This window comes from Anomaloglossus baeobatrachus, chromosome 2, assembly GCF_048569485.1.
Source record: "Anomaloglossus baeobatrachus isolate aAnoBae1 chromosome 2, aAnoBae1.hap1, whole genome shotgun sequence".
NCBI lineage: Eukaryota > Metazoa > Chordata > Amphibia > Anura > Aromobatidae > Anomaloglossus > Anomaloglossus baeobatrachus.
Window position 1 is genome coordinate 623,002,915 of NC_134354.1, and position 14,594 is coordinate 623,017,508.

General features: G+C 47.6%; 1 protein-coding gene across 2 annotated transcripts in view; it reads right to left on the reverse strand.

Moving 5' to 3' along the window:
* Positions 1 to 14,594, reverse strand: part of VWA8 (von Willebrand factor A domain containing 8) — a 532,124-nt gene that overhangs the window by 425,129 nt on the left and 92,401 nt on the right. For both annotated transcript variants that reach the window (XM_075336856.1, XM_075336857.1), the window contains exon 5: positions 12,800 to 12,910. In XM_075336856.1, the coding sequence (XP_075192971.1) occupies positions 12,800 to 12,910 (111 nt within the window). The remainder of the gene's footprint in view (positions 1 to 12,799; positions 12,911 to 14,594) is intronic.

Sequence of the window (14,594 nt, forward strand, 5' to 3'; positions counted from 1 at the left end):
ATGGTAGGGCCGCCGCTGCGGGTTCCCGCTGGGGATCATGGATGGGGCAGCGTAGATGGTGGAACCCTCCGTGAGCAGGGCTTTTCCCCAGGGGTAGTTGCTGCGCATTTAGCTTACCGGCGTGCACGGGGGCAGTTATGTTTTCTGCTCTGCCTGCAATATGGCAGAGTGAACTGCGCCTGCGCAAGCGGACATGGCTGCACATGCGCGAGATTTGAAAGAGCAACGAGGATGATGATGGAGGCGTCATCACGTGAATCAAGAAAGGAGGACGGCGAACAGCGGCAGGAGGGGGGACAGGAGGAGAAAATGAGCACGCTCATCTGAGCCATACAGGTAATTAGAATACCTAACGGTCATGTTTTATAAAGTTATTTTTGGGGTCTGCAAGGGGAGTCAGGGTCAAGGTGCACCTTCATAGAATGCAGTCCAGGAGCTGCTGCAAGAGGTGACACTTTTAGTTTAATAGTGAAAAAACTGGTGACAGGTTCCCTTTAAGTACCTCTGCAAGATAAGGCAATTGGAATACACAATGTTTACACATACAACATGTCTCCGACTAGAAAAATCAACCTCTTGGAGGCCACATGAAATCAATATTGAGAAATCTGTCATATATAGCAAGTCACAATGAAGATGGAAGATCTGACTTCTCCACCCTGGAAAATACAATTTCCAATTGGTGCTCATCCCAGAAAAGAAATTAATTTCCAACATGACTATATTTTTCAAAATTCTTTCCAACTATCTGACTTTCCCATTTGTGCCCTGGAATGTGAAAACGTTATCATGGCAAAAGTGTATGACACAAGCGTTCCCATATATTATGTGGACTGTTGACGGTTTTCTTTGCACATATTTTCTGAAAATATTTAACATATCATATAATATATATATGTATACTCCCTATACATTCTCCCAAGTCAGTCTCTCTGCTTCCCGTGTGTTCTGTGCAACAAACATGGCTAGCGTAGTAAACTATCAAACTGTCTCCAAAAAATAAGCAGAAGTCCAGGCTTGGGACCAAAGTCTGCATTCACTCTGACGAAAGACTGCCGAATATGGACAGTGTGCAGTGCGCACGTTCTAAGATTCCCCGATATTCCTAGAGAGCGCAGGCTATCACATGACCTACAATCTTGCGGTCACATGACAACTGGACTTGTTCAGCTTCTCACGATGGAAGTCAATTGAGAGAAACCAGATGAGTCTATTAGATATATTACTGAATCAAATCACACACATGTGGTCACTTGATCACCTGCACCGGGGAATCGTGTGCACACATGCTGTCACGATTCAGCAGTTTATGTGATTGCAGACTTTTGTTCCATGCCATAACAACCCCTTACACACTTATAGCAAAGCATTAGGACCGACTAGTGGCACGATATGACCACCAATCAGTGCACTTTTTCCAATTAGTGGTTGTTTAAAAGCCTGTTTACACAGTTAGAGCAAAGCAAACAGTGACACACACACAGCGACGACGACAACGACATCGCTGCTAAGTCGCCATTTTCTGTGACGGAGCAACGACCTCAACAGCGACGTCGCTGTGTGTGACACATAACAATGATCAGACCCCTGCTGCGAAATCGCTGCTCGCTCCTGAATATTCCAGGTCATTTTTTTATCGCTGCTATCCCGCTGCACCATGATGATAAGCTCAGCATCCTTGTGTTTGACACCGCAGCAGCGACGGTCGCGACGACGCTGAAGACAGTGACGTAGGACTGAAGGCAGGACAAGGGCGTGTTTTTGCGGTGTATTTTGCAATGCCCCTACGACTCCGATTGGTGGTTACAACAGCGTTCCGATTGGGTACCTTGCCGAAGGCGTTACAGTGATTTCATTCTTTAAGTTCCATTCTTTGTTCCACGTAGTAGATTCTCTGTCTGGTGTCGCTAGTGTGTCGTTCTTTGTGGATCTGAATGAAATGAAATAGAATGAATGAAAGCACTACTGCGTCTTCCTTTGTTTGGCACGGTCACCCAATCAGGCACCGCTGTAGTGATCACCAATCGGAATAGAGGGGCGTGAAAAAAGGCAACACAAAGGCGCTGTAGCGACCACCAATCGGAACAGAGGGGCGTGAAAAGAAGCAACGCAAAACATGTCTAGGGGTAAACACCACGCCTCTATCAAGGTCTGAGTCGTCGCATAGCGACGCGTGTGACACCGCACAACGACCGTCGAGGTCGCTATGATCGCTGCTCCGTCGCTGCTTAAAATTACATGTTTGACAGCTTACTAGCAATCATCTAAGGTCGCTGTTACGTTACAGGAAATGGTGACGTAACAGCGACGTCGTCATCGTTGTGTGTGAACCCAGCTTAAGTGATCTGTTAGATTGCTCAGTGTATATAGGCTGCCACAGTTCTCCACAGTGAGAGTCCTGTTTACAGTTTACCATGCACCACCGAGAACAAGGATTTTTTTTTCTTGTGCTACCCTGTTTCCCCGAAAATAAGACACTGTCTTATATTTTTTTTGCCCTGAAAAAAGCATTAGGTCTTATTTTCAGGGGGTGTCATATTCTCGAGGAGACATGGTTGGGGTAAGTTTACCCCCCTCAAAAAGCAGACCCCCCCTTTCCCAGGATCGTCATACTTACCAGCCCCGGCGTCTGTGTGGCTCCCAGATCTCCCTGTCATCTCCCAGCAGTTGTGCTGCACGCCTCCCTGCATCTGGCTGACACTCACATAGATCACATCACACAAACTCATATAGACACACACACACACACACACTCATATACACACACACACACACACACACACACACACATCAGATTCCACATCATTCCTCCCTGTGATCTCCCAGCAGCTATGCTCCCTTGCGTCTGGCCGACACACACATCAGAACACACAGTCACACATCAGAACGCACACTCACACATCAGAACGCTCACTCACACATCAGAACGCACACTCACGAAATCGCATATACTGGTACAATTGCGCGCACACGCACATCCAGTGATACCACGTGCTTCCGGCCATGTGATGATCCTGCAGGTCTTGGAAGCTCAACGCACGGTGAACAACGTCGCAGGTCCTTATGCTGCCGAGAAGCAAGCGATATCGCTGGATGTGGTGAGTGTGTAGATGCGATCTGTAGTATGATTGTATGTGTTCTCATGTGTGTGTTTAAGTGATCTGATGTGTGTGTGTGTGTGTGTGTGTGTGTGTGTGTTCCGCCGCAGGACCTTGATGGGTTCCTCTGCTCCCCGGTCGATGTCTTGTGACTATGACTGCGGGGTCCTCTTTCTTCTGTCTTTTGGGACTGTCTATAATGAGGGGCACTGCAGCCAGAAACTTGAGATGCTGCCCCCTGACTGCTGGCCCCTATGCATGTTTAAATAGAGGTCTCCCCCTAGAAAGACACTGACCTGCCGCCCCCGCCTCCTGTGGTGTGACTGGCCTAAGCCCCGCCTCCTGGATACATATCACCGTGCTGCCCAGCTTCCAGCCTCTCGGCTGCAGGACCCGGACCTGTTTGGGCAGCCGGACACAGAGACCCGCTCCTGGAGGCGGTAAGAGAACTATCAGCAGGGAGGTAAGCGTTTCAGCTCACAGCACTGTTAGCTGTGAGCGGCTCCCTCTCTGCTGAGGCACAAGCGATGTGTGACCGGTGAGCGCGGCGTTCTAAGGGAACTACCCGCCCGCTGGTCCGCTTGTGCTCGCCATTATTTAACACCCTCACCCCCCCCCCCTCACCCCACCCCCTCCCTCCTCCCCTAAAATCAGCATGGAGAAAAGCGTTCTGCTCACGGCGCTGTTTGCTGTGAGCGGCTCCCTCCCTGCTGAGGCTCAAGCTACGTGCGCCGGCGAGCGGCGTTCTGAGGGAACTACCCGCCCGCCGGTCAGCTTGAGCCGCCATTAAGTTTGAAAAAGAGCGCTTCGCGCTCTTTGTCATTGACCCCGCCCACCCGCCGCCCAGCCACCGCCGACCAGACACCGTCGCCAGTGCCGAGGAAGAGCTGGGTAGGGCTGTGTGCGCTCTGCACGGCACCTAAAAGGTGTGCCTCAGAGCGCAGCTGAAAAGCTCCGTTCTGAGGCGCATGGTGCCGGTAGAGAACGTGCGCTCAGCCTGCAGCTCCTGCCATAGACAGAGCAGGAGCTGCCGGCAAAGCGCACGGAAGTGACATGTCACTTCTTAGAACACAGCGATTCGGGCAACAGCTGAATCGCTGCGTTCTACTATGCAACGTGCGTACGGCCTCTGCACAGTCTCCATAGACTGTGCAGGGGACGCAGGACGCATGAATTAGGCACACAGCCTAATTGAAGTGCAGACTCAGTGCAGTCCCTGTCACAGCGCAGGTTGGAGGCACGGTAGGGGGGAATGTAGTATGCAGGCACTAACCTGCAAGAGTTCAAATCATCCCATCCCACACACACTGAACTTCCCCTCCCCTCCGTTTGTATGCCCCGGGAATGCCAAGGGGGCTAGCCTGGGAATGAACCAGGGACCATGTGGGTCTCCCAGTGAGCGGGCGGGTTAAGGGATTCTGTTAGGACTTCAATGTTCAAATTGAGGGGGGCTGGTAGTGAACAGGGGCAAGAAGCAACAGTCAGCAGGTGGCGTGTTTTCCCTCCTGCTGATACCACACCTACACCAAGCCCCCTCCCAGGCCAAAACACACTCCATTTGACATTATGACAATGGTGACTGTTAACAGCCCCGTTGTCACACAGTGGATTTCAGCATGTTATGGCGGCGGTGGGTGCGGTGCCGACCATCGCGTTGTACGGTCATGTGCAGGGGTCACGGTAGCAAGCTTTGGCATGGGTAGCCACCATGTCCGGAGTCTGTCATCTTAACCCTTGGATAGGTGTGAGCGTCGTCGTAGCAGGCGTTACGTGGGTAGATCTAGATCCAGTCGTCTTGTCATTTCCTGAATCACCAGGTGAGTACCCTGATGGGGAGTGCGGGGTGGGATAAGTGCCCCTAGGGAGGATAATGTGATGTCACAGGTAACAGGCTTCCCGCCCAGCTCTACATGTTGTCACTAAGTTATTTATAACAAACAATGTTATTGGTGCTGAGGGAATCGCCTTCCCCCGTTTTCTGTTAAAAGCTGTGATGGTATCTAGCATTCCTACCCCTTGTAGACAGCATTCCACAATCTACCTGCTCTAACTGTAAAGAAGCCTTCCCTATTTCGGAGGATTAAGTTTGGTGGCAGTTTATTTATATTGACCACACGGGTATTTATACAAATTATTATTATTTATTATGCGCCATATAATTCATGGCGCTTTGCATGCGAAAGGGGTTTTTACATAATAGGTACCAGTATAATAATCATAAACCATACAAGGCACGGTCTGGTACAGGAGGAGAGAGGACCCTGCCCGCGAGGGCTCACAGTCTACAAGGGATAGGTGAGGATACAGTAGATGAGGGCAGAGCCGATTGTGCGGCGCTGTATCAGACTGAGGGTTACGGCAGCTTGTAGGCCTGTCGGAAGAGGTACAAATGAGATATCCTCTGAGACGTCTTTCAAAAATTAAACATATCTTAATTTTTCAACCTTAGTTTAATACAGGCGGCCTCCATTCCTTGTAATAATCTTGTTGCCACCGGTTAACTGACCCTTCAAGTGATTTATTGATTAGTGACAATATTATGGGATCACGGGATCTAACCCCCCTGTTTTACCCCTAATGTCATGCTGTAATTGAAAGAAGGGATCGATATTGGCCACAGTTAGTTTTATCGAAATGTGAGAAGTATATCTCTGTACATTTGCATGGTTTGATTGTTTTTCTAAAACTGCTTCTTTTTTGTAGTGAAGTAATTTTCATCCTTTTTGTACTAGATTTTCCCTCTTTGGTTAATTACGTATGTTTTAATTGGTTTTCCTTACCGTAAGAACCGAAAATAAACAAGTGAGATGGGAAAACCGGCAATGTTAGCTATTCGCAGAATAATTATGCCCGCTAATATTTTCTGGACAATTACTTCCACATACATATTCTAAAAGGTATAACTTCACTTTTAGTTTTTGTGTGCGTTGCATGGATTGGGGACGCTGCCCCATCGGGGCTTACGGTCTGGATTCCCTATCTGTATGTTTATGGGGGTGTGGGAGGAGGCTAGAGTGCCCGGAGTAGACCCACGCAGTCACGGGGAGAACGTACAGGCTCCTTGCGGATGGTGTCCTTGGCGGGATTTGGGCCCAGGTCCCCAGGGCTGCAGCTAGCCATTGAGCCACCGTGCCATGCCATAATAGTTTCAAGAGCAGGAACAGACAGATTTGTAGATGGAGTATTACGGCGTTGCAGGGCCAGCTGTTTGGGATCATTTGCGATACAAAGTGTTTATATAGTTATATAAAAAAAAAAAAAAAAAAAAAAAAAAATGCTCCTTATGCTGGGCCCGGGGGGACATGGTCCATTAACCTAACTTTGATTGCGCCTTTCCCCCTATTTCGGTTCCAGCTACACAAAAAGGGGGGTGGACTGGGAAATAGGAGAATGACCAGTGGTCCGACGATGCCGGTGGGTAAAAGCCTTAACCAACTACAGCCCTTTCCTCGAATAAGTAATCAGGCTGATTAGGTTTTTGTGGCTTGGAATGATTATGGGTCAACGCAGGGTTGAAGGCAAAACAGGCATCTGGGTTCCGGGTTTGTATCGGGCACCTTATTGCAATCCCAATCTCAGGTATTTTGGTAACTCAACCCACCAGCAGGATCAAGGTTGGAGTTCTCAGCTAGATGGTGGGGTGCTCGGTGAAGTTAGGCCTATGATCCGGGCCTCCATTTTGCATTGACCTGACGGTTCGATGGTACGTTATTCAGCGGGTGTTGCTCTGGTGGTTGATGTGCGTGACGATTTTACAAGCCACCCTCTAGTAATACACGCCCTGCAGTATTCAGCGAATGTGCACCAATTTCGGTTGCAAGCAAACTGTTACGAGGTCGGTCTTCCCATTTTTAAATTGCGGAACGGTATTGAAGCGATGAGGATCTTGTGGGGTGAAAGGTATTGAAGGGTTGGATGATTATGGTAAGCGAGTGGAGCACAGTAGGCCTATTCTTTTTTTTTTTAGCCGAAGATTGTTTGTTTTGTTTTTAAAAAAAAAAAAAAAAAAAAAAAAAATAAAAAGAAAAAAGTGGGGGTTTGGATTGTTCGCCCCATTGCAAATCTATACATTGATATTTTGGATCTTTTTCCCTCACTCGGCGGGTGTCCCGACGTTGTCGTTTATGTCTCTTAGGCGAGCGGGTGTATGGGACCAGTTTTTACCCATGACGACGGCCCTTCATTTTAGCGTTACGTAGTTGGTCCTCCATTTTGTGGGCTGGTTTTTGGTTGGTAATGCGACGGTTACTCGTTATTTTGGTGTTTGCCAGCCGTGGTACCCGGCACGTACTCTCCCAGAGTTGGGGTGCTACAAGGCTTCAGGAGCCAGCATACATGAGCACAGTTTTCAGTGGATCAGGTAACGACAATGGAAATGCATTATGAGGGACGTCAGGTCGGAGTTGGTTTTTTGAAATCGGGTTTTATTCGACACGTAAGGAGATTCAGAACAGCGTACAGGGCTAATGTAAAATGACATGATTGTGATTTGTTTATCCAAAAAAAAAAAAAAATTTTTTTGTGGGTTTTTGTCAGTACCACCTTGGAGAGACGAGGTGTTTGATGGTTACGAGAATTCCCTGTTCTGACAGTGTTTTTGCCTTTCAGATCCAAGTCGGCCCAGTGATTGGGTCCGAGGTTACTTCCATGTATGTTGTCTGCGAGGAGAGCGGATCTTCGCCTCTTCGCCTTGGTGGTCGGTTCTTGGTTCCTGTTACAGTGAAAGTAATTGGAAAGGTTGCCGGAGCTTGGCTCAGCTGTGGGTCTATCAGAGGCGATCAAGATTGCGTGAGCTCTCTTTTCTACAACCGACTTGGTGATACACATAGGCTTCAAGTAGCTGGTCCAAGGCCGTCTAGCTAGGCCTCTTACCCTTATCCGGTCAGAGAGGTACAAGTTTCCCTGTTTTAGTGCGGAGTGTTACGATCCGGTCGAAGGTTACCCTCTGGCCCAGGGGGCTTGGAGCTATGGAAGAATGTGATAAGGATCTCTCCTGGCGCATGGTCGATCAGGGCCTACCCAAGTTGTGCTGTTAATAAAGTGTTTTTTTAAAAAAAAAAAAAGAGGTTGTTGGTCTGGCACCGCCAGCTGGAAGGCAATATTTGGCTGTCCTTAAGCTCGGATGGGTACACCCCAAAATGATGATGTTATGGATACGGTGGTTTCGGAAATGCCTGGGACGGCTCAGGTATTTCAGTTTTTGGGGGGGGTCGCAGCTTGCTGGCGCGGTGCTGCTCCTTGGCGGAAGGGGTAGAAAAAGTGGTGGTGAAATACCCGCGCCGGACGGCCGGAAGGCGGTACATTTACCTGAACCCCGTGATGTTGGCAAGTTAATGCCTGGTTTAAAGCTGCGACCAAATTTTATGCCAAAAGATGAGAGTGGTTTTTTCTCCATGCCTCTCTCCAAAATGGAAAATTCAAATAAAAGTATTTTAATTTATAAGAGAACGGTGTCGTGTCTTTCTAGGGGGGAAAAATGGTGGTAGTTGGGTCCTGGCAGTCTGAGGGGCACTGCAGCCAGAAACTTGAGATGCTGCCCCCTGACTGCTGGCCCCTATGCATGTTTAAATAGAGGTCTCCCCCTAGAAAGACACTGACCTGCCGCCCCCGCCTCCTGTGGTGTGACTGGCCTAAGCCCCGCCTCCTGGATACATATCACCGTGCTGCCCAGCTTCCAGCCACTCGGCTGCAGGACCCGGACCTGTTTCCCACCCTCCCTCCCTTTTTGTTTTCCAAGTTGATTGAGTTTTTCTGTGTTTAAGTCGCAGCAGCGGAAGGGGTAGAAAAAGTGGTGGTGAAATACCCGCGCCGGACGGCCGGAAGGCGGTACATTTACCTGAACCCCGTGATGTTGGCAAGTTAATGCCTGGTTTAAAGCTGCGACCAAATTTTATGCCAAAAGATGAGAGTGGTTTTTTCTCCATGCCTCTCTCCAAAATGGAAAATTCAAATAAAAGTATTTTAATTTATAAGAGAACGGTGTCGTGTCTTTCTAGGGGGGAAAAATGGTGGTAGTTGGGTCCTGGCAGTCTGAAGTACCCTGCAGTATCTAACTTTTTTACCGCTGCATGGACACTTCATTATTGACCTTGACTAGGTCTTATTTTCAGGGGATGTCTTATATTATTATTATTATTTATTTATAGAGCACCATTGATTCCATGGTGCTGTGCATGAGAAGGGGGTTACATACAGAATACATATATAAGTTACAATAGACAGACTAGTACAGTGGGAAGAGGGCCCTGCCCTTGCGGGCTTACATTCTATAGGATTTTGGCGAGGAGACAGTAGGTGGGGTGTAGGTTGGGCGGCAGCTCCGCACGGTGGTGGGATGGCAGCTCCGCACGGTGGTGGGGTGGCAGCTGTGGTGGTGGTGGTGAAGCATATTTAAACATCCCTGAAAACTCCTGCTAGGTCTTATTTTCAGGGGAGTTCTTATTTACGGGGAAACACAGTATTCATTTCACCCGATGAATGGGCATATTGTTCATTCTTCAGAAGTCTGATTATACAAGATAATTATGAAATGAGCATTTTTAAGAATGTTGACATCTTTCAGTATAAATTGAGTTTTCCCATGAATAAAGGGCATTTTATTTAATAGATCTTGGAATCACAATTGGTTGTGATTAAAAAAAGACTAAAATGTCCCTATGCTGAAATAATCTTATATATGTGCCTCTGCTAAGTACTGTAAAGAAGAGCTGTGGAGAATAAAGCGCAATAGGGTCTTACCCTTATAGGCACAGGGCAATAGGCAAGGGGAGCAATTATACTCACCAACTTTAGTTGTGACAGTCACAACAACTGTAATCGCATTTGCAAATGGATCCAGGCAGCGGCAACCCCAGGCGGCTGATAACAGAGAACAATTGTAGGAAAAAGGGTTTAATATACCGCGCCAATGATCACAAATCTGGAAGTCGGATTGATGTGGCTTTATTGTAGCACAGGTCTACCTGTGCTACAATAAAGCCACATCAATCCGACTTCCAGATTTGTGATCATTGGCGCGGTATATTAAACCCTTTTTTCTACAATTGTTCTCTGTTATCTGCTAAGTACTGTGTAATAGCCGTGTCTGACCGTACAGGGACATGGTCTGATCACACCACACCTCCTTTGCCAGAAAGGAAGTAAAAGAGCGTTTAGAGACACTACAGCACGAGATTGAAGCTGCTTTTTTCTTTGTGGTATGACATTTTCTTACTTGTATACAAAACGAAGATATAAATGTTTTACCTCACAAAAAGGATCAGCTATGATCCCCTGCTAAAATGTCTGTATAGTATACTTTCTGTTGTTTCCTCCCCGGCCCAGGAGCCATTGTATGATCAGACACGGCCATTACACAGTACACAGCAGGGACACATTTAGAAGATTATCTTAGCACAGGAACATTTTTAACAAATTAAATTATGGAACTTATTTTTATTCTAAGATATACAGTATATCACAAAAGTGAGTACATCCCTCACATTTTTGTACATATTTTATTGTATCTTTTCATGGGACAACACTGAAGATATGACACTGATTCTATGTACAGTAGTAAGTGTACAGCTAAATGTGGTGCCCTCTAAATAACTCAATACACAGCCATTAATGTCTAAACTGCTGCCAAAAAAGTGAGTACACCCCTAAGTGAAAATGGCCAAATTATGCTCAATTATCCATTTTCCTTCCCCAATGTCATGTGACTCATTAGTGTTACAAGGTCTCAGGTGTGAATGAGGCGCAGGTGTGTTAAATTTGGTGTTATCGCTCACACACTCTCTCATACTGGTCATTGGAAGTTCAATATGGCACCTCATGATAAAGAATTCCCTGAAGAACTGTAAAAGAGAATTATTGCACTACATAAAGACGGCCAGAGGCTATAAGAAAATTTCCAAGACTCTGAAACCGAGCTGCAGCACTGTGGCCAAGACCATGCAGCGGTTTAACAAGAGACGTTCCTCCTCAGAACATGTCTCGCTATGGTCCACCAAAGAAGTTGAGGGCACATGCTCAACATCATATCCAGTAGTTGTGTTTTCAAAATAGACGTATGAGTGCTGCCAGCATTGCTGCAGAGGTTAAATGGGGGGGATGGTCAGACTGTCAGTCTTTAAACCATACGCTGCACACTGCATCAAATTGATCAGCATGTCTATTGTCCCATGAGGATGCCTCTTCTAAAGATGGTGTACAAGAAAGCCTGCAAACAGTTTGCTGAACACAAGCATATTAAGGACATGGATTATTGGAACAATGCACTGTGGCCTGATGAGATGAAAATAAACTTATTTAGTTCAGATAGTGTCAAGCGTGTTTGGTGGCAACCAGATGAGGAGTACAAAGACAAGTGTATTTTGCCTATAGTCAAGCATGGTGGTAGGAGTGTCACGATTTGGGGCTGCATGAGTGCTGCCGGATGTGGAGAGTTAAAGTTCATTGAAGGCACCATGAATACCAACATGCACAGCAACATACTGAAGTAGAGAATGATCCCCTCTCTTCATAAACTGGGCCACAGGACACTATTCCAACATGATAACAACCCCAAACACACCTCCAAGATGACTACTGCCTTGCTAAAGAAACTGAAGGTAGACGTGCTGAACTGGCCAGCATATCTTCAGACCTAAAGCTTATTAAGCATGTATGGGGCATCCTGAAATGGAAGGATGAGGAGTACAAGCTCCAAGATATCATCATGGAGGAGTGGAGGAAGATTCCAGTGGCTTCTGTGAAGCTCTAGTGAACTTAATGCTCAAGAGAATTAAGGCACTGCTGTAAAATAATAGTGGTTGCACAAAATATTGACATTTTTGGCCCAATTTGGCCACTTTCATTTAGGAGTATACTACCTTTTGTTGCCAGCAGTTTAGACATTAAAGGGGTGGATCACTACTCAGCATTTGTGGCCACATCGATGTAAAGCTCATAGAGAAGGCTTTTCTCAAATTTGAGAAAAGCCTTCCCTATGAGCTCTGCATTGATGTGGCCACTAATACTGAATAGTGGACCACCTTTTAATGGATGTGTGAGTAATTTAGAGGGCGGACCAAATTTACACTGTTCTAAAAGCTGTACACTGATCAATTTACATTGTATCATAGTGTCATCTCTTCAGTGTTGTCCCAGTAAAATATATAGTTACAGATGTGAGGAGTGTACTCACTTTTGTGATATACTTTTATGAAAATTAACTTTGTTTGTGGGACAGCCACTTTAAGGCATGCAAACTTATACAAAACTGGAAACAGTAATGATCACTAATCTTTTTACCACAGGCTGAAAGATGAAAATAGCAGTTTACACTGTTACCCTAAATATCATACCTGTTCCTGAGCCTGGAGCATGCAGTCGTCACCAATAAGTCAGAAGTCTGCATTTAGAATTTGGTAAAGCTCTGATTTCTGAGATTTCGAGATCGCACGGGGGAGTGGTGACTGACCAGATCCATATTGTGAAGAACAATAGTGGATCATATTGCACAGAGATTTTTTTAAATGAATGCCCTGATGGCACGCAAGTAGATATTCATGTTACAAAAGAATGCAACTGCACCCAATGGGAGAAGGACTAGTGCACTGTAATGACCGCAAATACTCTCTTGAAAAACAAACTATTGTAAAACATACTGCTCCAATATACACCTCTTCACTGTTAACCTTTGCCGACAATAAAACCAAATTGCATTAATAACTTGCCTGATCAATGTAAAATGCAGTTCCAGCTCGTATCTCCCTCCTCTGCTTCAGATCAGATTCAGTAGTGTCTCTGGAGAGAGAGATATACTCAACTTCTCGCTTAGTCAGTTCCTGTAATAACAATGATATCAGAAACATTACAACTCATTAACCAATTTGATTACTTAAAGAGGGTCTCTTAGATTTTAAAACACATACCCTATCCATTAAAAGGGAATCTGTCAAAAGATTTTTGCTATATAATCAGAGATGCATGATATACATACAGAGGCCTTTATTCCAGCGATGTTTCACTTACTGGACTCCTTGGTGCAGTTTTGATGGAATCCCCGTTTTTCCTGCTGTAGATCTATCACTGGTCAGAATACTGAGCTGTGTATAACCCCCAACTCTGACTGGCAGTTTACTGCATACACTGCATAGACAACAAACTGCAAATGGGGCAGTTACACAGATTAGCCAGGCTGCCTGGCACACAACACCTAGTCCTACAGTTATAATCCTGCTCAGGGGCGTAACGACCGCGATTGCAGAGGTCGCCACCGCGACCAGGCCCGCAGGGTTATAGGGGTCTGGCAGCCGCTCTGCAGAGACGGCTCCTCTCTGTAAGAGAGGAGATGCGCTGTGTAGGGGCCGGCCTGTGAGTCAGGGGGGCCCGGTGTCAGTAGAGGGGCTCTCTGACCTGCGGCAGATTAGAATTGCTCCTGCACAGAAGACGGAATCCATCCTGACAGGACGAGCGATGATGTCACGCCCATGTGACTGTGTGGGAGGAGACACAGGATTGCCGGGCAGAAAGTAGGAGAGAAGATATCGATTCCTGAAGGAGATTGAGACACATGACTGGTAATGAGAAAAGAGGTGGCATGGGGGGGCTGCAGGGTGAGTGGCATATGAGGGTTGCAGACTGTGACAGAAGGATGTGAAGGGGTGCAGAGTGTTTGAGAGGGGTAAGTTGGGGTACAGGCAGGGTGAGATATGTGGGGCAGGGTGTGTGATATGGGGGGTTCAGGTTGTATGGGGAGCAGGGTGTGTGACATATGGGGGCAGGGGCATAACTACCGAGGTCGCAGGGTTCGGAAGGAGAAGAGAGGTACTTGTTTTTTTATTTTGCTAGGTGCATGACACATAGAGGCCCTGGTGGGGCTGGCTGCATGACACATAGAGGCCATGGGGGTGCTGGCTGCATGACACCTGGGGGGGCTGGCTGCATGACACATAGAGGCCATGGGGGGGGGCTGGCTGCATGACACCTGGGGGGGCTGGCTGCATGACACATAGAGGCCCTGGGGGGGCTGGCTGCATGACACCTAGAGGCCCTGGGGGGGCTGGCTGCATGACACCTTGGGGGCCTGGCTGCATGACACATAGAGGCACTGGGGGGGCTGGCTGCATGACACCTGGGGGGGCTGGCTGCATGACACCTGGGGGAACTGGCTGCATGACACATAGAGGCCCTGGTGGGGCTGACTGCATGACACATAGAGGCCCTGGGAGGGGCTGGCTGCATGACACATAGAGCCCCTGGGAGGGGCTGGCTGCATGACACACAGAGGCCCTGGGGGGGCTGGCTGCATGACACACAGAGGCCCTGGGGGGGCTGGCTGCATGACACCTAGAGGCTCTGGGGGGGCTGGCTGCATGACACATAGAGGCCCTGGGGGTACTGGCTGCATGACACACAGAGGCCCTGGGGGGGCTGGCTGCATGACACCTTGGGGGGCTGGCTGCATGACACCTTGGGGGGCTGGCTGCATGACACACAGAGGCCCTGGGGGGGCTGGCTGCATGACAC